At 42.7% G+C, this 25,788-nt stretch overlaps 2 protein-coding genes across 2 annotated transcripts in view; one reads left to right on the top strand and one right to left on the bottom strand.

Annotated features, from left to right (window-relative positions):
• Positions 1-9,143, bottom strand: part of PTPN23 (protein tyrosine phosphatase non-receptor type 23) — a 26,534-nt gene extending 17,391 nt beyond the window's left edge. Inside the window, exons 1-6 of the mRNA XM_072413051.1 lie at positions 9,010-9,143; positions 8,223-8,297; positions 5,418-5,545; positions 4,871-4,947; positions 2,495-2,544; positions 1,015-1,146 (exon numbers count right to left, since the gene is read on the bottom strand). Of these exons, the coding sequence (XP_072269152.1) occupies positions 1,015-1,146; positions 2,495-2,544; positions 4,871-4,947; positions 5,418-5,545; positions 8,223-8,297; positions 9,010-9,093 (546 nt within the window). The 5' untranslated portion in view covers positions 9,094-9,143. The remainder of the gene's footprint in view (positions 1-1,014; positions 1,147-2,494; positions 2,545-4,870; positions 4,948-5,417; positions 5,546-8,222; positions 8,298-9,009) is intronic.
• A 5,720-nt stretch (positions 9,144-14,863) lies between these two features.
• Positions 14,864-17,314, top strand: LOC140331775 (cyclin-dependent kinase 5 activator 1-like). The gene has a single exon (XM_072413050.1). The coding sequence runs from the start codon at positions 15,871-15,873 to the stop codon at positions 16,750-16,752; it is 882 nt and encodes a 293-aa protein (XP_072269151.1). The 5' UTR covers positions 14,864-15,870; the 3' UTR covers positions 16,753-17,314.
• Positions 17,315-25,788: the final 8,474 nt, after the last annotated feature.

Here is a 25,788-nt window from a genome sequence, read left to right as displayed (position 1 = left end):
CAACGACAAAAATTGGAAGTGTGTACGCAGCTTTAGAGACAAAAGAATTAGCTACAGAGTGTCATTTTGTAACATTTTTGATTTGTGGTGTGCTGCAGGATTTTTTCAATGTAAAAAAATGTGCCGTGGCTCAAAAAAAGTTGAAAAACACTGATCTAGAGGATATATTCAATAGTTATACATACGTAAAATAAACAAGTGAAACATGAGTGTTAATGAACAAAGTCCTTGTATTTAACCCTTAATCATTTAAAGGGTAACAGGGACTAAATGCTATACAGAACACAACTGCCTGAGATTAGTAAGGTGGTTTAAACATATTGGCAGTAGTGGATCTGAAGATCCAACACATTTTGCTGGTTTAGGCTTCCTCAGGGGAATAGTTGGCTCTTCATTACGTGTACATATTTTCTTCTCCTTTCAACTGCCTCTGCTTAGGCAAGACAACTTTTACAATCCAACTGTACTATTACTGGTTTGCCCACAAATGCCCTGAGGAAGCCTACAGCAGCAAAACGCGCCAGGAATTAGGATCCAATACTGCCAATATATTTATTTAAATAATTGTGTTCTGTATAGCAATTAGTCCCTGTACCCTTTAAATGATTAAGGGTTAAACACAAGGACTTTGTTCATTAACAGTCATGTATGTTCCACTTGTTTATTTTACATTTGTACAACTAATAAATATATCCTCAATATTCATGTATAAACCTTGGAGCCACACTAAACCCTGTTTTCTCCTTCTTGCTTTGATGTATCAAATAAAAGAAGTTTGGCTACTCTAAACATTCCTGAGTGGTATGGAAACACCCAGCCTTTAATACTATGTTTGGAAGTGATGAACCAGAGGGGCTTCTGGTTAAGCTGCAGTAGGTTGATATCGGCAGAACTGGATCGGTAATAAACGTTCAGATAATAATGTTTGGTAGGCACTAAACTGGATTACTGTAGATTGCTCAGAACAAGCTGTGATGTGGATCAAGTTGTGTTTAAAGAGAAAACTCCCTTTACCAGCATGAGGTTTATATTGAGGTTCAGGATCTGATGACTCATGTCCACACTAAAAGAATGGGAGAAGTGGTCCCTCAGGTAGGAGAATGCTCCAGCAGCACATTGGAAGTGAGTACAAGAAATCTTCATCCCCTGCAAAAGAAAATCACATAGATAATCATTGTGAACACTTAGCCACCTATGCAGTAGATGTATCCTGAATAGGATTGCCAGGTATATAGGAATGCTGAGGCTCTAACAGGCAAATGAGCTAATTTTCAGCACTGCATGAAGGTGACATTTTTCCTCACACAACAACAACCTACAGATATAAAACCTACCAGTCTCTGTACATGCCAAGGGCAGCATCACCTGGACAATTGTCATAGGGAGGGAAAGCTGCAGCTATTTTGAAAAGTCCAATTATTATTCATATTGAGCACTTGTGAGTGCCAGAAACACTGGATTATATTTATGAATTGAACTTTTCAAAATTATAATTAATATGCAATAATATTTGTCTCTCTTTAGTCAGTTTTTATGTTCACAGTGACCCCAGGTCATCTAGCCAAGAAGTTGCCCTTGCATTGGAAAGAGAATGATTTTCTCTAGTGGGGTCCAATGTTTCATCTCCCTTTTAGCATAACACCAAAGAAGGTGTATGCACCTGTTGTAATGTAGCTATTGATGCTCTCATCCCTATCCCAACAAAAGTGTTATTGGTGCCTATAGCTTGTGGGAAAGAAATATTCAAAAAGGTTTATCTGTCGTGATAAATGTAGAGGCTGCCATTACAGAATTTCTGAAAGCTTCAGCAGCTTGGCTGGCTCTGAACCAGTAGTTCTGACTTTTCAAGCATTTAAAGTTATTCTATTGTGCAGCCAGTTAGCTGTCTGTTTCACTAAACACTCAGAAATGTCAGCCTTGTACCTATAATGACAATCTGAAGGTTTAGAACAAAAGTTTAAAAACATTTCCTAAGACAGAAAGAAGAAATAATAAATCTTCCTCATCCGTATCTTCGTCATAAAATTAGTAAATAGCATCAGAGTGAAGTCATTAGCTGACTCCGAAGATACTTTCACCTCTTGTGACTTCCAATCAGGAAAATACAAAGACTTGATTCCCACCAATGTTAGAGAAACTCATTAGCCGAAACACAGAGTTTTTTTGAAGGAGAAACCCATACAGGGGGTAATTATTTTAGTTGGATCAGAGGAAACTTTCACTTCTTGTTACCCTCTTATTCACCTTCTTAGAAGATACAATTACTTCCCTCCAATTCCTATTTAGTGAGCACAAAAATGTAGGGTGATGTGGAATCTCACTTATATTGCCCCGGCTCCTAAAACAAGGGACTGCATGCAGCATCTCCCAAGAGCTAATTTATGAGTTATTAAAAGTAAAACCTACCTTGATAGAGTGCTAGATTGTACAAAATCATATAGAACAGCTAAACTTTTTTGATACTCGTCACTTGTAAAGAGGAAAGAGCACTTACCTCTTCTGAGACTCTTTTGTCCATTGCACCCAGCATAGAGTGTAATGCCCCTGCAAGAGAAACAAAACAATAGTAAGGTAACACAATAGTCTATTGATGGTGCACTATGGAAAGAAGCCTTGTGTCTATCATAGCCAACATTGCATACAGTTAGGTCCATAAATATTTGGACAGACAACTGTTTTTCTAATTTTGTTTCTGTACATTACCACGATTATTTTAAATGAAACAACTTTCAGCTTTAATTCAGTAGGTTGAACAAAAACATTGCATAAAAATTTGAGGAACTAAATCCTTTTTTACACTATCACTTCATTTCAGGGGCTCAAAAGTAATTGGACATCTGACTCAAGGGCTATTTCATGGGCTGGTGTGGGCAATTCCTTCGTTATGTCATTATCAATTAAGCAGATAAAAGGCCTGGAGACAACATGCGGAGCTCTCCATGCAGGTGAAACAAGCCATCCTTAAGCAGCAAAATCAGAAAAAATCCATCCGAGAAATCATTTCCATGGTGAAACCCCTTCACAACAGCCAACCAAGTGACAACACTCTCCAGGAAGTAGGCGTATCGATATCCAAGTCTACCATAAAGAGAAGACTGCATGAAAGTAATACAGAGGGTACACTGCAAGGTGCAAGCCACTCATAAGCCTCAAGAATAGAAAGCCTAGATTGGACTTTGCTAAAAAACATCTAAAAAAGCCGGCACAGTTCTGGGAAAACATTCTTTGGACAGATGAAACCAAGATCAACCTTTACCAGAATGATGGCAAGAATAAATATGGAGAAGGCCTGGAACAGCTCCTGATCCAAAGCATAGCACATGATCTGTAAAACATGGCAGAGGCTTGGGCGTGCATGGCTGCCATGGCACTGGGACACTAGTGTTTATCCATGATGTGACACAGAAGCAGCTGAATGAATTCTGAGGTGTTCAGAGACATACTGTCTGCTCACATCCAGCTAAATGCAGTCACATTGATTGGGAGGCGTTTCATAATACAGATGGACAATGACCCAAAACATACAGCCAAAGCAACCCCGGAGTTTATTAAAGCAAAGAAGTGGAATATTCTGGAATGGCCAAGTCAGTCATCTGATCTGAACCCAATTGAGCATTTCACTTGTTGAAGACCTGGCAGAGCATTACAAAGGAGGAAACCCGGCATCTGGAGATGTCCATGAGTTCAAGACTACAGGCTGTCATTGCCAGCAAAGGGTTTTCATCCAAGTATTAGAAATGAACATTTTATTTTCAGCTTTTAATTTGTCTGATTACTTTTGAGCTCCCAAAATGAAGTGATTGTGTAAAAAAAGACTTTAGTTCCTCACATTTTATGCAATCTTTTTGTACAACCCACTGAATTAAAGCTGAAAGTCTGCAGGTCAACTGCATCTGAGTTGTTTCATTTAAAATTAATTGTAATGTACAGAAGCAAAATTAGAAAAAAGTTGTCTCTGTCCAAATATTTATGGATCTAACTGTAGATACGGAATCTGCTAAGAGAGTTCACATGTTGCATGAATATTGTGATATGTACTTCAAAGTCATTTATCAATACTGCCTAATGAAGCTGAACCTAATGAGCAAGAGTCACACCTACCATATGGCCAAAGGTGAAGGATCCTGGTAATCTCCCATCATACAAAGACATTGTAGACAATTGTGCTCTTCCAGCCTTGTTGTCACAGTTTGGTGAAGACCCTTTTCTTTTCCCCCATAACTGTGCCCCGGGGTACAAAGCCAGCTCTAAAAAATACATGGGGTCACCAGTTTGGTGTGGAGGAACTCAAGTCTCCTACACAGAGCCCTGACCTCCGGAAACCCCTACTGAACACCTTTGGGATGAACTGGAATGGTGAGCCAGGTCTTCTCATTCATCATCAGGATCTGACCTCACCAATGGGGGCAAATCTCCACCATCAATACCTGACCTCACCAATAAGGGGCAAATCCCCACCATCAGTACCTGACCTCACCAATAAGGGGCAAATCCCCCCCATCAGTACCTGACCTCACCAATGGGGGCAAATCCCCACAGACACCCTCCAGAATCTTTTAGGGAGAATCCTTACTAGAGGAGTGGAGAATGTTCTATCCACAAAGGGAAGCCAACTCCATAATACTGGCTTCTCAGAGGAGTAGAAACCATTAAAGCTAAAAAAGGGGAACTAGGCTCTCTATAATAATAGACAAGGATCTGCGATGGTCCAACAAAATTTAACAGAAGTTCGGCTCACGCGTCCACAGACTTTAGGCCCTATACCGTAACTTCTTTGAGGTTTGGGTCTGAAGGGTTGGCTACAGATGGTGATTGGACGATCCAACTGTCCAATATTGTGTTAAATGTCACTTCACAGAGCAGAACTTACCCAAGTTGTACAGCACACAGGCCTGCTCATATTTGATGTCAGTGTGAGTCACAGACTTTCCAGAGAAGATTTCTGTCCTGGAAGAAGAAGATGACAGTCAGGAGGGTGCAGAGACGTGAAAGATTTATAAAGCTGAATATCAGGCAGATGAACATCAAGAATCTAATTGATTAAAACATTAAATGTAATACAAGACGGGTGGATATATAATCATACTTCTAATATAAACCTTCTACAAGGCACAGACACCTCAGGAGTGCACACAACACCTAGTTTAGGTACAAGACCGTCTTCTACACATATGAATGATTCACCAATAGAAGGGCTAAAGTTCCAGCATTATAAGACTATAGGAGTCTGGGGAATTCAGATTAAAGAGGGAAAAGTGATTTCTATTCAGCAGGAGGAAAATTTAAAAGGTGAAAAGGAGCCTTCAGCTCTGACTATTGTCTCAAAAAGACAAAATACCAAACCAATAGGTAATATTTCATAAAATATATATTTCCTATAATAAAGATGACACATAGTAAAGCACTGTACAGCTCACCATGTAATAGGGACCGCCGCCTCCTGCTCCAGCCCCATAGGTATTCGGCTCTGGAGGTAATGGAGCTGGCCAAAGTACTTGCGTAGCACGCTGCATCCTTCGAAATCTCTGGGAACATTCACAGCACTCTGGAGAGACAGGATGAAAGTATAAGTGAATGCTTTGCAAAAACAAACCTATGTTCTAGTCCAGTGTTTCTCAACCAGGATTCATCCATGGCTTCCCAGGGGTTCCTTGAGCAATGGGCAGTTTGCACCCCTCAGGTCAGTATAAGTGACCCCAATGATCTGTAAGGGTGACATTCTTCTCACTGGCCGGCAATGTAAGAGGAATTCTTCCCACTGACCAACACTCTGTGAAATATGGATATAATAATTATAGGAGAGGTTCTCTGAAGACCTGAATGTTATTTCATTGGGTTCCCCAGGTATATAGTTTGAGAAAGCCTGCTCTGGAAGGATAGACATACCTAGCTTTATATAATATAATTAGGATTGAGCTGCCTCAAACCAAAGCTAACATAACAATATTCGTGCACTGACTGGTGTCAGCCCTGCCCAGATTTCTTTTGCTTAACAATTCAACCAGCTCACCTCTCAGATCGTTACATTGTAAAGTGAACCTAAACTCAGATTTGTACTTCACATAAAAAGGTAATTTTCATTCATCATCTACTATTTCATTCATCAAACTATGAATGGATCAATCATTGGTGGATGATGAATGGATGGAAGGATTGATGAACAATTGATGGACAGATGAATAATTGATGAACAGATGGATGATTGATAAACAGATGGATGATTGATAAACAGATGGATGATTGATAAACAGATGGATGATTGATAAACAGATGGATGATTGATAAACAGATGGATGATTGCTTGATGGACAGATGGATGATTGATGAACGGACGAATGATTGATGGACAGATGAATGATTGATGGACAGATGAATGATTGATGGACAGATGAATGATTGATGGACAGATGAATGATTGATGAACGGACGAATGATTGATGGATGATTGATGAACAGATGGATAATTGATGAACAGATGAAAGATTGATTGGACGGACGGATGAATGATTGATGGATGGATGGGCGGATGAATGATTGATGGACGGACGAATGATTGATGGACAGACGGACGGACGAATGATTGATGGACAGACGGACGGACGAATGATTGATGGACAGACGGACGGACGAATGATTGATGGATTGATGAACGGATGGATGAATGGGCAAATGGATGGATGATTGCTGGACGGATGGATGATTGCTGGACAGATGGACGGACGGACGAATGATTGATGGATTAATGAACGGATGGATGATTGATGGATGAATGGGCAAATGGATGGACGGACAGATGACTGATGGACGATTGATGGATGATTGATTGATGGACGGACAGATGACTGATGGATGATTGATGATGACTGATGGATGGATGGATGATTGATTGATGGACGGACAGATGACTGATGGATGATTGATTGATTGATGGACGGACAGATGACTGATGGATGATTGATTGATGGACGGACAGATGACTGATGATTACTTTTTCCTTATCTTCCTTTCTGAACCTTTTAACTTAAAGTAGAACTCCAAACAATGAACAAGCAGGCCGGGCTCACTGCACCCAGGACTGAATGTCACTCATATCATTACATGGGCCCCGCTCAGCCTGGGAATAATGACCCCCGCCCATACCTGGGATGTTAATGGACAAAGCAAAGAAAGTCTATATTTGTGTTATTTTTACTAAGGGAGGGGATAGGTGGATCGCAATGGCTTCAATTCTACTTTAACCCTCCGCAGGATCTCTGGCCAGCAAATGCTGATCTGTGTTGTCCCTCTGATACCCCCAGGGTCATCTCTCTGCTCACTGGATGCAGATTCAGAATCCAATGAGGAGGTGGAGAGATGACAAAGGAAATGTCATAATCAGAAAGAAATTAATAGGACTGACTAAAATAATATTAGAGATGTTTGGGTCACACAGTAATTATTTTTTTATTTCAGTATTTAGCATTTTTTTTTTATCCTGTTCTTCAACCCTCCAATACGTTTCCAAAGCCCCCCCCCCCCCATGTGCGAAAATTGTCCCACCCCCAGTGCTCTTTCGGGGTGCTCTGTCCAGTCCCTGACATTCCCTTGCAATGATCTCTGCCATTACTGGAGGCCACTGGCAGCTAGACAGCCAATAGGAAGCATCCATGTCATGCAGGCAGTGACGGGGACACCCATAGAAGGACCCCAGCAACGTAATTTAGAAAGAAGAGACGTGTCATGTGACCATGCGTTTAGGTCACACAGGAGGGGACGGGGTTTGCCCAGAGATCAGCTGTAAGTTTTGATGATGCAGTGGAGGGTTAGAACCCCTTTTATTCTGCAGGAACAACCCCACAGCTCCTTCCACACATCATCGAAATTTGTGTTTAGTCCACTTACCCTCAAACGTACAGCTCACAGCTATAAATAATATAATATATCACAGCTATAAATAATATAATATATAACAAATTAATCTGATAATTGCCAAATCATCGGCTGCCCAATATATTCATTGTGTGTACAGCCTGCAGAGATAAAGCACAGCTACAAGAATTCTGCTAAGACGAAAGATTACCACCCTAAGGGGGTCACCAGCTCCCACTGCCACCACCACCCCTACAGTCACTGCAATACAAGTCCCTGCCATTACAGAGACCACTATCACCTTACAGAGACAGTCATCACCCCACCTGGGGTCCTCCACTACCATCAAACAGTGGGCCATCAGAGCACTCTACCTGTCTGAGCTGCTCCAGCTTCTTCAGCTCCTCATTGTAGTTGTCGGGGTTCTCCCCGTAATTCTTCAGAACAAACTGCAAATGGAAAGAGAAGGAGATGATCAGTCACAGGCCCAGCCCAACCCCCCACCCCCGGAGTACACGGGGAGAGCTTCCATCTGTACGGAGAGACTCCCTGACACATACATAACATTGCAAGGTACATGGGGGGGGGGGCAGCATGGGGATAAATGTACCAATATACCAATCACCATGGTAACCAACACTGGGGCACTGGAAATCATCCAATCAGAGATCTTCACACTGGGGAGGGAAAACATTGGGGATAGTTCCTGTATACTGACATACTGACACCATACTGACACACGGAGATACAGACACCATGAAAACATATAAGTAATGACACCCCAATGATATACCAACACCACACTGACATACTGACATCGCACCATACTGATATACTGACACCACACTGACATACTGACACCACACTGATATACTGACACCACACCGACACCCCCAATGACATACTAACACTGATAATGATACCACAAAGGAATACACTGACATACTGACACCCCACTGATATACTGACACTGATATTACCACATAGGAATACACTGACATACTGACACCCCAATGGCATACTAACACTGATAATGATACCACAAAAGAATACACTAACATACTGACACCCCACTGATATACTGACACTGATAATACCACATAGGAATACACTGACATACTGACACCCTGTCACTTACACCCCCTCCCCCCGCTCTCCCACCTGCCGGACGGAGCTCTGGAAAGGGAACTCTGCGGCCTCTTTTAGGTCCAGCCATATCATCGGCATCCGCGGCACGGCCTCCATCCTGCCTGCTGCGTCAGATGACCTCCCGGAAGCCGCAAGGCAGGCTGGGAGTCAGGAGCCCTCCCTGCCCCGCCTTCTCCCAATGTATGAGCCCTCCCCTTTCACCGCCCATCCTACGATACTGTACGGGGTGCCCCGCCCCCTTCTAACAATACACGCCTTATTACTGCCCAGGCAGGGGCGGGGAGAGAGTCACCTGTTTCACACAGAGCGCTAAGAGGAGGAGTCTGCCTCTCAGAATTGCATATCACCCGACCACACCCGCTGCGATGACTTCATCCCTACCTGTCAGCTGACACTCCCAGGAAAATACCAGTCCCAGCATTCCCTGCAGGTGGGAGGGGCCTGTGTTAGCTGTCAGCTGATTCCACCTGCTCTGGGTACATCTCCATGGCAACGCTGAGCCAGCGAGTGGTCCCTCAGAGATGGCGGGAAAGGGCCTGAGGAAGGGGAGGGGGAGTTACAGATACTACTAGAGCCAAACTTGGGGCAAAACAGCTGTAACGGGGCAATACTCTGCTACCTGTCAGTGTCCACTGCTGTCCCATAGATCCCCATTAATGGGGGGAATTGTTTCTGATTTTTATTATTGCCCGGTGTCCCCAGAACTGGTATTATTGGAACAGGTAGTCGTGAAAATATAACATTCTGAGATTTCACAATAACAGGAAATGAGTGGAAATCTTCCAAGGACAGAAGAGCTTTCCTAGCTGTATAGAGATTTGCTCACACTTCCTGTTGGGTATTTAGGACAGGAAGTCTAATGAAATCCCCCTATTTTTTGGAGGGGGGGGGACCTCTACTGTTTGCTCATTTAGGAGCTCTCAAAACCCAACGCTTCCCCCTCACCTACCCATCTTCTTCTGTCTCCTAAACCCTCACTACTTCCCACCATTCCATATCCCCCTCCTATTGTCTGATACTTCCCCCACCTCCTAGATTGTAAGCTCTTCTGTCCTCTCCTCCTCCTGTGTCACTGTCTGTATCTGTCTGTCATTTGTAACCCCTGTCTATTGTACAGCGCTGCGTAATATGTTGGCGCTATATACCGTATTTTTTGCCATATAAGACGCACTTTTTCGTCCCCAAAACTGAGGGGGAAAAGTTAGTGCGTCCTATACGACAAATGTTGTTAAAAAAAATAATTAAAATATTATACTCACCCGATACCCGGATCCTGCGTGTGTCTCTGGCTGCAGCGTGTCTCTCTTCTCTCCTCTGCCAGCATCGTGTTTTCTCCTGTCTGTAAAGCAAAGCGAAAGAAGCCGGCACAGCGCCACCTGCTGTTCTCTGTCCTAACTGCCGTACAATAGAAAAAAAGCACAGAGTGATCAGAAGGGGAATTTGAAAGGTACAGAGTGATCAGAAAGGGAATTTGAATGGCACATGAGTGATCAGAAGGGGAATACCGGTATGAATGGCACATGAGTGATCAGAAGGGGAATAATCTTTCAGAATCTTTTTTTCTAGATTTTCCTCCTTTAAAATTGGGTGCGTCTTATATTCCGGAGCGTCTTATACGGCGAAAAATACGGTATACTGTATAATAACACTGAGAACAATTTTGAACCAATTTTTGTTGACTTCAATTTTAAGCCTATTTACACTATAATAGGTATGCTGATTCTGAAAGTGCAGTTAGTTTTCTTCTATCACGTCAGGTTTGTTCTCTACTGCTTATATTAATATAGTGTGGATTTGTATCGGCTATTCATTTACACACAAGACATCATGTGATCAGAGGTTGTGCGCTGCTCTACGTAGAGAATAAGCAAAATTTATGTTTTTATTTACTCACGTATTTCCTTTCTTTCAGATCATGTCTGGCTCTGCTGTTTCTCGTCTCGTGCACTAACAACCCTGATTCATTTTGTTATATCTGTGGCAGTTTCACCATTCCCAGTCAAAGGGTGAATATCAGCACATTTGTAGAGCAAGCCTATTTGTCATATTTCAAAGTTAAACTTGGTGATCAGGATAAGTCTTGGGCCCCTCATGGTGTGCAGTGTGTGGAGGGTTTACGGATGTGGACAAAGGGAACACGTGATAAGATGCCATTTGGTATACCTATGGTTTGGGGAGAGCCAGGAAATCATTTCAGTCACTGTTACTTTTGTATAGTGAAAACTTTAGGATATACAAAGAAAAATAAATGTAACATAGAGTATCCTAGTCTACCATCGTGTCACACACGGAGAGACAGGACCACTAGGGGGCGCCACTGCTTGTATGGAGGTTGTGCGAGCCCTGAGAAGGGCCAAAGTGCAGAGTTTAGGCCGTAACCAGGTTTTCTCCAGAGCCTCTAGTGGTGAGGATGTTGCGTTGCTGGTTACGGCCAGGTTGCAGTCCTTGGGCACACCAAGGTGGGCAAGCAAGGTGCAAAATCACAAGGCAGGAGGATAATGAAGGAAAGCCGGGGTCGAGGCAGGCAGCATCCAAGAGAGGTCAGCTCACATGCCAGGGGTCAATACTCAGGAGACAGACAGCAGTGACATAGGGGCTACTGCGGCACACGGAACACAGGGGACACTGGAAGCAATAGGAGGTACAGGTGATGAAGGGATATAGACAGACAGAGACACAGGAACGGCACAGGGAAGTTGGCTGGGAACAAACAGACTGGACAACAAGGTGTTAACACAGGAGCTGGACACAGGAAACACTGGATAAGGCAACAGGTATATAGGGACTAGCTCCCAGAACTAGGGGGCGCGGGCACTAGTGAAGACTGCAGTCTGTGAGCTAGCTAAATAGCCAGGGCTGATCAAGAAGCTATTTTCTGATTGGCCAGTGGATTGGATGGAGTTGCCTATGCGCAGGGGAGAGATGCCTATGCTTTAGTGAGGAATAGGTAAGTGTGACACATCGGCTATACGCCCAGTAGCTCATTCAGATAAAATCCCAATGCCGGTTTTTGTTACACTTCCCTCTCTTATAGAACATGATTATGGTGATGAACCAGGTGACAACAATGATGAAGGATTTGATGTTGAAGAGGTCACCCACCACAAACCAGAACTGATTTTTTTATTGAGTTATACCAACATTCAAGAGGAAAACAAATCCAGTAATAACAGAATGAAATATGTGTTACAGAATAGAACAGACAATTCCACAGGATATACAAACATAGAACGTTGTCAACTGAACACAATTTTATCCATGTGAGAAAAACAAAAAAAGTATTAATATTAATAATAATAAACAGGATTTCCATAGCACCAACATATTACGCAGCGCCGTACATTAAATAAGGTTTGGAAATGACAGACAAAGAAAGACAGTGACACAGGAAGAGGAAAGGACTCAGAAGAGCTTACAATCTAGGAGTAAGTATCAGTGCAGAAACTAATATTGCAATAGTGGAGTCAGTCGAGCATTCAAATCTAGTGTGCTGCTTCCTTGGGTAGAAGTGGTTTAATAAGGGAGAAAGTTGGGGGTGGGAGATTTTACCTGGAAATGAGGGGGGAAATGATCATGCAGCATTTTGGGTGGAGGGATTAATAGGGGGATCACCTTCAAACACTCTAGTAAAATGGCAAGTAGTTTGATTAAGATTATGTTTTGAGATTGTTTTATTCTAATTCAGATCTGTTGTCAATCACCAGGAAGCTCCACTGAAGATGAATTTGTCACTGCGCCACCTTCACCATGGGGATCCTTCCCACCATTGTGCCTGATATTTACAGAAAGGCTCGAAGAGGTGGAGAGGACAGAGCTGGAGAAACTCTTTAGGAAGGAGATCAGAAGACTCAGAAAATGGATCACATTGGGCTCCCAGGTAAGTTATTAGAATTAGCTGATCTTTGTTGGAACTGATCCCCCAATATTATTATTACACAGTATTTATATAGCATCAACATATTATGCAGTGCTGTACAAAGTCCATAGTCATACCACTAGTCCCTCAAAGGGACTAACAATCTAATGTCCCTATCATAGTCATATGTCATTACCACAGTCTAAAGTCAATTTGGGGGGAAGCCAATAACTGCAAAGGTCTCTGTCATAGACTGCCAGCAAGATGTTGAGGTAAATGTGAATCCTTCTCCTTCCCCACCTCAATAGAGAAAATGATGGCTGATGTAGTTTTGTAAAAAGTTAGGAAGGGGTGTGGATTGGTATCTGTGTTCTCTATGGCCCCTTTTATCCAGGCTCTCCACCCGGCTGTTTTTGGGTGGGTACTGATGAGTTGGGTCAAAATAAAGGGGCTGCCACCCGCCTACAATTTCTTCCCACCCAGTTAAAAAAAAATAGTGGCTCAGTAGTTAGCACTCCGGCCTTTGCAGCGCTGGGTCCCGGAATTGAATCTTGGCCAGGACACTATCTGCATGGAGTTTGCAGGTTCTCCCTGTGTTTGGGTTTCCTCCAGGCACTCAGGTTTCCACTCACATTCTAAAAACATGCAGTTAGGTTAATTGTTTTCCTCCAAAATTGCCCTTAGACTGTAATAATGACATATGACTTTGGTGGGGACATTAGATTGTGAGCTCCTGTGAGGGACAGCTAGTCACATGACTATGGACTTTGTACAGCGCTAAGTAATGTGTTGGTGCTTTATATATAATATATAAATACTTTGTAATAATAATGACTGGGTTGAGCACTGCAGTACCAATCCTCTGCAAATGCAAAAACAATATCGAACTAAAAGGCAGAAATTTGAAAAGACGAATGGGCCAATCCACTGGTTATAGAGACTGCGATGAACCAATGACTTCATCGCTTTACCGATGTTCTTGTAAAGGATCTTCAGGTCTAGAACACGTCTCCAATGGCCAACTTTTTTTTTACTGCATTGTGAAGATGGCAGAGCGTCTCCTTCCCTTAAGATTCTGCTACAACCTGATGACTTACATAGTAAGTTCGGTTGAAAAAGACAAGGGCATCAAGTTAAACCACTAGGGAAATAAACATATCCCAGATTTAAAACCCCATGGACATAGCTGATTCAGAGGAAGGCAAAAATAATCCCCTGCTACAGTTTGCTCCGATAGAAAAAAAAATTTCTTCCTGATCCCGTGAGACAATCAGATGTTCCGTGTATCAGCAGTCTCTGTTATCATTACTTAAAGGTTTCACACCCAGTTCTATTCTTTATATATTCAACTGGTATAGCTGAAATGCTAAAAAAATTCCTGGATATGATGCCTTGATCTCTTTTCTAAATTGACCCCTGAGAGATATTTTTTATGACCCATTTGGTCCAAATTCCAACAAAATGATGACTAAACCCAAAATAATTTCTGGGTTTTCCAGTGGTGCTGCTGCTGCATTGGCTTGTGATGGCTTGTCACCACTTCCATGCACACATACATACACAGTCAACCGTTGTCATCATTAGGCAACCCACCCTGAGAAATATCATCCAGCCATTGATGAAAATATTGAATGACTTTTTAAAAAAAGCAAATGCTGAATTATACATTGAAGTCTGTCCCAGAAATCAGACTCCGTAAACATCAAAGCTAAGTATAGTAAAGGAGAATGATCGAATCATCTAAGTTGTGTGGCAGCTTTACCAGTGTTGCTTTGACTCAGTGTTTTCCTCTTTCACCAAACCATTTGTGACAATGGAGAATGCAGTGATTTGCATCTTGGAACAAAGGCGTAATACCAGAGAGATTCCAGCAGAGGGCAGTGTAATTCCTGCTGCTGCACTGATATCTTTATTCAGGAGGGGGCTCAGGCTGCAGCCTGACAGCAAATCACAGTGCTTCTGTGTTCTCCCCCCTGCAAGGCCAGAGCTGGTTGGATCAGCCAAACAGAAATGTCTGTGAGCTGAGATTCAGGATCAGCCCTCTCCTTTCAGTGTCTCCTGTCCCTCATCAGATGCTGAGCTTTGCCTTCCCCTGACCAATGCGGCAGATCTGCGCTGCCCTGCACCTCCAGCAATCACTGACAGCTCAGGGTGCAGGAGGGCAGCTGCATTGGGGCAGAGCCAGTCCCTCCAGTAGACCTTCATCTCTTATCCATCCTCATCCCAAAGGAAGACCCCCCTCCTACTAGCTGCTTCAACATCACAAAGGTACCAAGACCCTCGCCTGACAAAAGCTGGACCCCCCACCCTCCATCAATTGCTTTTCAAAGGCTGGATCACCCACCAGAGCTCGGTACGGAATTCTATTCTTCACGCTCTCTTATCTAGGTGGGTCCTCTTTTATCCAAAGACCAATGGTTCATTCTGCGTAAACGCAGCCTCCATCCATATTGCCACCACCCCCACCAATGATAAAGGCTTTGCAATTAAAAAAAATCTGCTTGTTATTCATCATAAGCAAAACAAGGACACATCAATATAAGATTTGCTGTTGAAGAGGGCCACTCTCCATCTACGTTCCATCTTATCCCTGGCATCATTCCGTTGCCCCCACCCCCAACTATCTGCAGTCTAAATCGCAGAATGCAAGAAGACCACCGTGCAGCATCTAACTAAAAGCATCATCCACCCTCCTCCACATCAGCCAAGACCCTCGGCTATTGAATCAGCCGGGTAATTGAATCATTTCTTTTGCATGGACTTTTATTCGAGCATTGGTGGGGTTAGCGAGATTATTGATTGGAAATCCATTTGCTTGTGTTTACCAACCTTGTGTGTTAGGAAGAGAAAGCTGCATGTGTCCTGCAATGCAGGCAACAAAGAACTGCCAGTTTCATTCCTCTGCTGGCTATTAATTTTCTCGGAGCAGATTGGATTTTTATTGGACTAATTGCTGTTCTCTGAGGTTGCTCGGACTCCTCCCAGTCCTCGATTTTCTTGTAAAGATCTCCATAAGCATGGGCACGGTCCTCTCCCTGTCTCCGGGTTCCCGGAAAGCCAGTCTTTATGATGATGGCTCAGGGTCCTTGGCACATTATACCAGTGTCAGCAAGGGCAGTGGACAGAAGCCCGATAAGGCTTTAAAGCGACACTCTATGTTTATCCCTGCGTTAACCTGGAAAAGACTGGTGGCTTCCACCAAAAAGAAGACCTCAAGGAAGGGAACTGCCAACAGCAATTACCAGAAGGACGTAGCCCATTTGAACCACGAGAATGTGAAAAAATCTTTGTCCTGTGCCAATCTCTCCAGCTATGACAACCAGCCTCTGGCCCCGCTAACATCCAAGCAGATCTCCTCCATAAAGAAGGTCTCCAGCACTACCGGTGGTGGCTCTCCAAAGAGAGTTATAGTCCAAGCCTCCACTGGAGAACTACTCAAATGTCTTGGGGAATTCCTATGTAGGAGGTGTTACCGGCTGAAACATTTGTCACCGACAGACCCAATTCTATGGCTACGTAGCGTGGACCGCTCCTTACTTCTTCAGGGTTGGCAAGACCAGGCCTTTGTCACTCCCGCCAATGTGGTTTTTGTCTATTTGCTCTGCAGGGATGTCATTGACGGGGACTCTGTGGCCACCGAACATGACTTGCAAGCTACTCTGCTGACCTGCCTGTATCTCTCTTACTCTTACATGGGCAATGAGATATCCTACCCTCTGAAGCCTTTCCTGGTGGAAGCTGGCAAGGATGCCTTCTGGGACCGATGTCTTTGCATAATTGATGCCATGAGTGCCAAGATGTTGAGAATTAACGCTGACCCACACTATTTCACCCAGGTGTTTGCTGACCTAAAAAACGAGGGCAACCGCGATGAATTTTCCAGAGTATTAGACCGGTGACTGTCTGCAGGTGACCAGGTCCAGCTCTTTCACAGCACTTGAAGGCCAGAACCTACACCCAATGTTGATGGCCACCCCTGATCCAGTAGCCAAAAAAAAAAAAACAAAATGGGACCACATTCAACCTTTTGTGCATTGCCTACGTTGAGCAGTGGTGGAAATTTGGGGCATCTTGGCCACCATCCAACGTGCATCTTTTTTTTTCTTTAGGCCAAAAAGTGCCTGGCGCTCACCACCTCTTTTCCTTCTGCTATCCCTGGGGCTGCACGTTGTTTTTCCTCACTACACTTTTGTAGCGGCTGCTCATAATCATTCCAAAGCAAAGCAAACCCCAAACGTTTGTAACTTTTCTGTATGATAAAGCTGAGAATTAACATCGGAACCCTGCAATCCCATCTTCTACATCCAGCCAATCGCGGTTGGAGTCAGCATGCCGCAGGATAAAAGCGGGCACGGAGGCTGGAGTATAATAATGGGCCTTGTTGGACTTTATTCCTTTAGATCTACGAATGTGACAATATATGGGTCAGACTTTGGTTTATTAACACCACATTGGTAACAATACTCATTTCATTCTAGTTCTTTTCCTTCCATGTGGGATATCACCACCAATATTTGACAACGATCAGATCCATGACATTTGAACGTGAGAGTTGCAGCCTGGTCATGCAGGTTGTGAATTTGCATGATGCTGAAATTGGGTCATTTTCTTCCCTAGTTTTTTGGCAGTGAGAAAATCCCCTGCTGAGTGATTTATTTATGATAGGGACCTTGTCGGGGTTATTTTTGTCAAAGACTTGTTTTTAATCTGTTGTAATGGCAGTTAGAGAGCAATTGCTGCAGGCCATGCCAAATGTGCCCTCCACAGAGACTGCCATTAACTGGGGGGAAGGGAGGACATCGTTATAGGTGAAATCTCACGACGCCGGCCTTATTATTTGTGTGTTTTTACCGTGAACAGGGTTAAAGGAAAGATTCACCTCTGCGCCAACGTAGGTCTCAGACAGCCTAGCCTACTAACCATTTCCTGGGGATTATTTCCCATGCGGGGGAGGCTATGCTGGTGTTAGCAGACTGAGCTGGCTTTACATTAATGAGGAATAGATTGCTGTACAGGCGGAGTGTGACAGGCAGCTCACATGTCTTCAGCTTCTCTGCTCTATTACACGGATTACATGCATGGACTGACTCTGCACACACGCCACAGCCTCTGTGTGTGCAATGACACCGATTACACCGAGTGCCACCGACATGTAGATTCCCTGGATGGTGACAGCTTTCATTGCTGGTCACATCCAGGTACAGACCAGGTTTTAATTGTTGCACCCCATCCACAGTGTTATACTTGGTTCTAATACTGCTGGTTGGAACAAAGAGAGAGATTGTTCAGCTACTTCCCATCTCTCTCCCTCCCCTCTTCCTTCTCTTCTTCTTTGTCTTTTCCTTTCACTCTTCTCCACCAGTTTCCCAGTGATTGTCATTATTTATTCTATTTACTGCTTTCATCGCTTCTGTATTTTATTTCTTTTTACCTCTAATTCCCCCGACTTCTTTCCCCTGCCCTTCTCCTACCCTCCATCGCTCTCCTCACTCTTTTTCTCTACCATTTTTCTCTCATTTTTTATTCACTTCAATTCTTCTTCTTCTCTTCTCCTCCTCTGTATCTTCCTCTTCTCTTTTCATCTTCTCTTCTCTAGATCTTCTCTTCTCCTCCTCTTCATCTTCTTTTTTCGCCTTCTCTTCTCTCCATCTTTTCTTCTTCTCTTCTCGCTCACTAATGCTAGACATACACAATGTGATTTTTTCTTAATGTTAATACTGATCGCTATAAAGATCAACATACAAATCGATCCTTTGACTACAAATATTCAATGTATCATTCGCTTTATTAATGTGTTTTATAATCCAATTCAAAAGCATCTACAAAAGCCCTGACTGTGCCACAAAAAGTGGTTTTGCAATTAAACCATGGTAATCAGGTGACAAAAAAAACACAACAAAAAATGTCTTGCCTGGTTAATTTTTGATTTCCAATACCAGTCAAAAATGATTGATAGAAAACCTCTATTTGTCTCATGGAGTGAAATGCATGATGTATGACAAGCTTTACCCCCTGACATTCTCTCAGCTCTCTCTTGCCTTCTCTTCTATGATATTCTTTCTCTCTGTTCCTTTATCTCTCTCTTTCTTTCCCTCTCATTTACCTTCTCACTCCCCATATCCTAGGTTGGTGCCGGTAACAGGTACACATTAAAGGGAACTGGAGAGAATTCTACAAGCTGCCGCTGCTCGCTTATTTTTGTGGTTCACTCTCCAGAGCGCTTTCCTCATTCTTTGTTTATGAATAAAAGATTCACTGACCTGGAACAAGCATAAGCATATCAAGTGTTAGGGTGATGCCTCTGGAATTGCAACTATATAAATAAGTTGGCAGTTGCTTCTGACATTTTTCCATCATTACCGGTTCCCTTTAGGGTTTATTTCTTGATGATTAATGACCCATCAGAGCCAGGAATCCAGGCCTGGGATACATCAAGGTATTTTCACACCACCAATGCTTTTTATTTTTGATGCGTTTCAATACCTCTCAGTGTTTCTACAGTTCCAACAGTGGCACAGCTGCCCCCATGGGCATTCTCTGTCAGTGGCACCATGATCTGTGTTTGTAATGGGTTTGCAGTATTACCTCCCTGAGAACAAATAGTGGTGGCTATGATGTACAAAAAAACTGGAGCGGAGGGTACATAGCATCCATATCAAGCAACCAGACTCCAGCTGTCATTTCTCCAATGCAGAATAGAGAGTATTTGGTTGCTATTGGCAATGCCATTGTGTTCCAGTTTGTACAGATTCAGCTACTCCTGACATGGACCCCTGCAATGTGGATTGTGTTATTCTGGAAATGTAGATGTTGCTTGTGCAACCAATCAGGTTTTATCTTTTATTTTCTAAACCACATTGAAAAAAAAATTGACACTTTTGGTTGTCATGGGTAACAAATCTTTTATTACGTTCAAAAATTGGTGACTTGAATTGCATGGCGTACTGGGTAAAGTGATCTCTGTACACAGGTGATGGGCCTCAGGTATGAGAATTGCTTGGCGCAGTTACTTTGACTCCCTGAACGTCTAGGAGTTTGGTGGTTACAGGGATCTTCAGATTCACCTTAAAAGATGAATATTGATACAAACTTTTTATGCTGTTAGTTTGCTTGGTCATATAGATCAGAAGGCAGAGGGTCTGTGTTGTCCACTGAAGCCAGATAAATTCCAAGATTACTTTGCATTTGGCTGCCATAAGAAAGCTACAAATTCCATTTTTTCATCCGCTTGTTTTCAGTTGGAGACCCCGGATATCGGAGGCTGCAATAGAGACAGCGGAGGAGTTTTGTGTTCAATCCCCATAGTGTATTTCGACGGTTTATGTTGGATTCTTCATAGCTGGAAAGGATAAAAATAACCAAATGGGTTTTTGCTGACCTGTTTGTCTGTGTCCATGCAGAGGAAAATGATGAGGGTTTTGTGTATTGTTGTTATGAATGTTTTATTTGTGCAGACTTTTTATATAGAATCTTTAAAATGTAAAAGTTGGAGTATACTGTGTATGGGCCAACATCTCTCTAAATTTTAAGTTCAGGTTCCCAGTGAGGGGTCGTGGTAATCCTCCATCATACAAAGACATTGCAGACAATTGCACTCCTCCAGCCTTGTAGCCACAGTTTGGTGAAGACCCTTTTCTGCCCCCCCATGACTGTGCCCCGGGGTACAAAGCCCCCTCCATAAAGACATGGGGGTCACCATGGAGGAACTCGAGTGTCCTGCACAGAGCCCTGACTTCACCCTACTGAACACCTTTGGGGTGAATGGGAATGGGTGAGCCAGGTCTTCTCATCCAACATCAGAATGGGATGTCCAGCAAGGTGTGGTATCACGCCTATGTATCACTATAGGCGTGATAGATGTCTTCTTGTCAATACCTGACCTTAAAATTACACACAAATTTCCACACACATTAAAAAGCCAAAAGATTAAATACAACCTATAGCTTATAGGCCAATCTCTATATGAATGCCCAGGGTGCTGTTATACCATACAAAGGTTACAGCATCTTTCCTGAAAATGCAGAACTTCTAAATATAAGCTAGTAATATCAATGAACTTCCACAATCTATGTAACCTGTAGTATTCTGCCTACTTGTGTGATCTGCGAAAGGGAAATCAGAAATGGTTTTCAATACTGCTGCCAATATATGTCATACTGGGGGGAAATGACTGTGTGGCATATGGCCAGGCTCTCTCCTATCTAAGGTACCATTAGTAGAAGGAAAGGCATCTGAGTCCCAGTTGAGATTTTGGTCACCGCTAGTCATATGGCAGATGGTGGCTTTTTTTAAACAATTTATTGTTTTGTTTCAGGTGAATTGCCTGGCTCAGGGCCAACTTGCAACAGTTGGGTAAGGCTCAGGTAACATAGGGTTACCCATGATGGTGATGATGAGTGCAATCCAATTAGAAGTCTCACCATCACATATCTGCCATGGGGGAAAAGGACATCTCAGCAGGTATTGACGGAGTAACAGTGTGACCGATATTAGACAGATGTCTTACTGCCTACTTGGTGAAGCCAAGGTTGGCCAACACACCCAGCACAACCAATTACATTCCAACATTTCTGCAGGTTATAAATTAAAGGCTGCTACCAGCAGAAATGACAATTGAGTTGATTCCTTTGGGACAAAGAAGTCACGTCCAATGTAGAAGATAAAAGCTTTATCACCGCTGCCATACCCGTATAGAATATTAAGAGTTGGCACCTGATTGGGTATCCAGTTCTCCTAACATTTCCTGACTTTGCTTGGCCGTGGTGCTTTGTCTGTGGCAGGTAATGCTAAGAGTTACAGGCACTGCTGTGGGTTCTGCAGGTTCCATCATTTTGGATATTCTTATAATTGCTTGAAATGATGCAGAATTAGTTATAAATAATTGGTAACAATAGCTGATTTCCTATCGCCTCTAAAGGAACATCTGATGATCCTTTTAACTATAACAAGAAATATTCCTCTCTGTGAGTCACTTGTGTGGGTGGAGCGAGAAACCTACAGAAAACTGAATACCTTCATCTACCCACTAATAGGGATTATCAGCATCGGGCACAGGAATTCCTCATGTTCTGATCACTCTGTGGGTACAATCATGAAGCAGAACATTTTCTATTTATCATGTGGTTCACATGGCTCATTATGGGCAGTAGATGTGTGGAAATGTTTCATTGACCTTTATGGTTCCGATGGGCATTGATATGGGCCGTATGAATCTTATAAGAACAATTATTATTAATTAGAAAATCAGTGCCAGGCCTGAGGGAGCTTCCTAAGTCTTTCAGTACCTTGGACCTTCTTGCTTCCTTAATTTCAATAAAGAATTTATACAAAAAGTCTGATCCTGAGCTGGGGTACAGGTGAGAAGTGCTCTGTCTGCTAATGTCATATTACAGAGAGAATTCATTTGATTTGTTTTCATGTATTTATTATTGTGCCAGGTAAATAGAATTGATACTCCATGTTATCCGGGATCACCTGGTATTATCTAATAGAAAGTATTGCTAGTGCTGGAGGATTATTAGTACCCATTATAGACCATGGATCATGTAATACCTAATAAATGGGTTCTTTTTGATTTACACATTCCTTGTAATTGGAGCTGGGATACATTTGCTGGGGAGGTTCTATTACCTTTTCTGGCTTCTGCTGCTCCCTCACCCCACAATCACACATTGGTCCTAATTTTGGGATACTTGAGGATACACTTTCATCATTAAAGCTGGGTGATCCAGCAAGCCTGGAATGTATTTCTACAAAGTCATTTGAAATTTGCTAGCAAATGTTTTGAATCCTGAACCAGATCCATTCCAGGTTTGCTGGATCACCCAGCTTCACTAATGAAAGCATTTGACATCTTTAATAAATCAGGCCCATTGGGTCCATTTCTAGCTTCATAGGAAAACCCTAAAGATTTATCTGTGTGGTCTTCGATTGGCTGGAATATTCGCATTTAAAGTTTCATTACCTTTCCTAATCTTAATATCATTTCTTTAGTGAGAGCTGAGCAGACTGATCTTGGAGGAAGACTTGTTTGGAGAGGTTAAAAATTCTTCTGATTCCAGGCATTAATCCTTCCCTGGCTCCAAGCATTAATAAGTGTCTTCTTCTCGGTCTTTCCATCTGGCTCCATTCACATGAATGTGTGGATTTGAAAGACCTGAACATCCATGGCTATCTTCATATTCACAATATGGCCTTCCAGTAATGGTTTCACCTTTCCATCATATCTGAGAATCTCCTGCTGGGAAAGGTGCAGACGGTGATCTGGCCACGATTGGTATTCTCTAAATTAGTGAACCCAGTTGAGTTCTCCTCTTGGCCGGTGTTTGATCATTTTCCAAAATAAGTTAACCAGCAGATTCACAATGGGGATACGGAGAGCTGACTAAGATGAATACCGGTAGCAGAATCGGCTCAGATTTCAGGATTGGATTTATATATTTCTGTATTGAACTGCAGCCTCCTTCCGGGCTCTTATAATGATAATCTAATGTAAAAAATATTGCTTTCTCACAACCAACCCAACTTCAAAGTCTGAATATAATTGGTAGAGCAAGAGAGAATAGATCTGATTTCTTAAAGCTCTCCAAGGCCGGAGAGGATACACTTTCATAGTGAACCTAGGCCATCCAGCAAGCCTGAAATGTATTTTTTCATTTGAAATTTGCTAGCAAATGATTTGAATCCTGAACCAGATTCATTCCAGGTTTGCTGGATCACCCAGCTTCACTGATGAAAGTGTATTTTCTCCAGCCTTGGAGAGCTTTAATAAACTAGGGCCAATGAGAAGGAGTTGCAGATCTCATGCGGACCCTGTGAGATCATTTCTGCATTATGGCTGCAGTGGATAACACAGATCTCTGGTGAACTGAACAGACTTTGTGACGGGGCAGCCTTTGCAGGGCATCATAAATAGCAAAGTGAACTCTTATAGGATAGAATTGGTCTGATAGCTTTTTTCACCTTTTTCTCACTATTCAGTCCATAGCAGGGTGAATAATATGATCTTCTGAATTGAGTGTCTCGCTCAGGTCCCCGAGGGCCTGGATACAGAAGTATGTGGCCCTTGAGGAGTGGAGCTGGGCCCGGCTGTTCTAAATGTTTACCTACCATAACTTATCACCTCCCCACGTGGCATTTCTGTGACTCCAGCTACTTGTTACTGATGGGACGGCGTTGGGGGTTTTATTTTTGTTTTTGAGGACAACTGAATCAAAAAGCTTGCTCAAGGGCGGGCAAGAAATGCTGTATTGTACATACAACCGATGACGATATTATTATTATGTTTCCGTGTGTGTGCGTGTGTGGTGCATGCAAGACTTCGATGTTCTTGTTTCTTTTCCTCCCACTTTGTAAATTATTTAATTTATAAGGGAACAAAAAAAAATGATTCCAAATTGATTAAAGACGTTTCCTCAGACTGCGGAAAACACGTTTGTAAGGACTTCGTTCTTTTATTTTTTGTTTGTAAAGACTTTTTTTTCTATGTGCTGACACTGGAATATTTCGGCTGGAGACGCAGCGCTGACTGCAGCCCTCGGACTCTCCAGGCGAAATAAAGGCGACTTGCGTTTTCTGGCACAAATCTAAAAAGTGACTGATGGATTTTTGCCACTTATTGTTAAAAAACAAAAAACACAAAAAAAAAAGTCGGTCTTTGCCTTTGTTCTGTCGCTGTGGTTTTTTGGGAAACACTTGGAAAATGGGACGAGCACCTTTGGCTTTAGGATACGGCCGCTTAGGAGTCACCTCAGGAAGTTAATCAAGAAGACGACGTGGCCGCCTGTGTGTGACGTGTTTATGTGGATGGCAGGGAAGTGGAAAGGATGTTACCAATATGTCGTACGAATATTGTGAGGAAAGGAAGCTGTTTTTAGGTTTGTCGTGTCTTGGCTGTGCGGGATGTCTGGGGTCTGGGTAGATGCAGGTCCTCCCCACCACAGACGGGAAATGTTTGTCCTCCTAATAATAGGACATTAACAGTGGCACTTTTCATGAAAATAAAACTCAATAAAAATGGATTATTGGCTGTGTCGTTATTTTTATAAGAGATATTCACCGACCTGTACACGTTCAGTCTCTGACGCCTTTCATCCACAGGAGTAAAGATTCCATTTAGAGTGACCGGTACTCATTTCCTCTCATTTCTACACTTTTTTCTTATATATGCGTAATATGTTGGCGCTATATAAATCCTGTCTAATAATAATAATAATAATAATAATATAAGAGGAACTCCTGACCATCGCACCTACTATGAAGTTTTGCTTTACTAAAGGAATGCAGACTGTTCACTTAGCCAGTCAAAATCCTGTTTGCATTGTATAGTTCACTTAGATTAATAATTGAGGTGAAGCTGCAAATTTCATCCACCCAATCATAGTAAGAAAAAAAATCATCTTTTTTGATTAGGTATTCACCGAAGAGTGAATTATTACAACAATCCTGAGCTAAGTGAATTCACTTTATTATGTGAACAGCCTAGACAGCTTCAACACGTTAACCCCATAACTGAGTTTAGGTGAAGGGGCCTGGTGATCCTCCATCATACAAAGACATTGCAGACAATTGTGCTCTCCCAGCCTTGTAGTCACAGTTTGGTGAAGACCCTTTTCTGTTCCCCCATGCCCCGGGGTACAAAGCCAGCTCCATATAGACATGGGGTCACCAGTTTGGTGTGGAGGAATTCTAGTGTCCTGAACAGAGCCCTGGCCTCAAACCTACTTAACACCTTTGGGATAAATTGGAATGGTGAGCCAGGTCTTCTCACCTGACCAACCCAACTACCTATATGACCAGATGTATGGAGGACACATCCCAAAATGATGGGGACCAGGTGTCCCCAGTGAAGGATCCTATTATTACTCCATCATACAAAGCCATTGTATACAATTCTAGGGCCAGAATTTGAGGCTTTTTTTAGTTTTCAAGGCAAT

Source organism: Pyxicephalus adspersus, chromosome 5, assembly GCF_032062135.1.
Source record: "Pyxicephalus adspersus chromosome 5, UCB_Pads_2.0, whole genome shotgun sequence".
Taxonomy (NCBI): domain Eukaryota; kingdom Metazoa; phylum Chordata; class Amphibia; order Anura; family Pyxicephalidae; genus Pyxicephalus; species Pyxicephalus adspersus.
The sequence above is the reverse complement of the archived record's forward strand: the minus strand, read 5'-3'. Positions and strand labels throughout refer to the sequence as shown.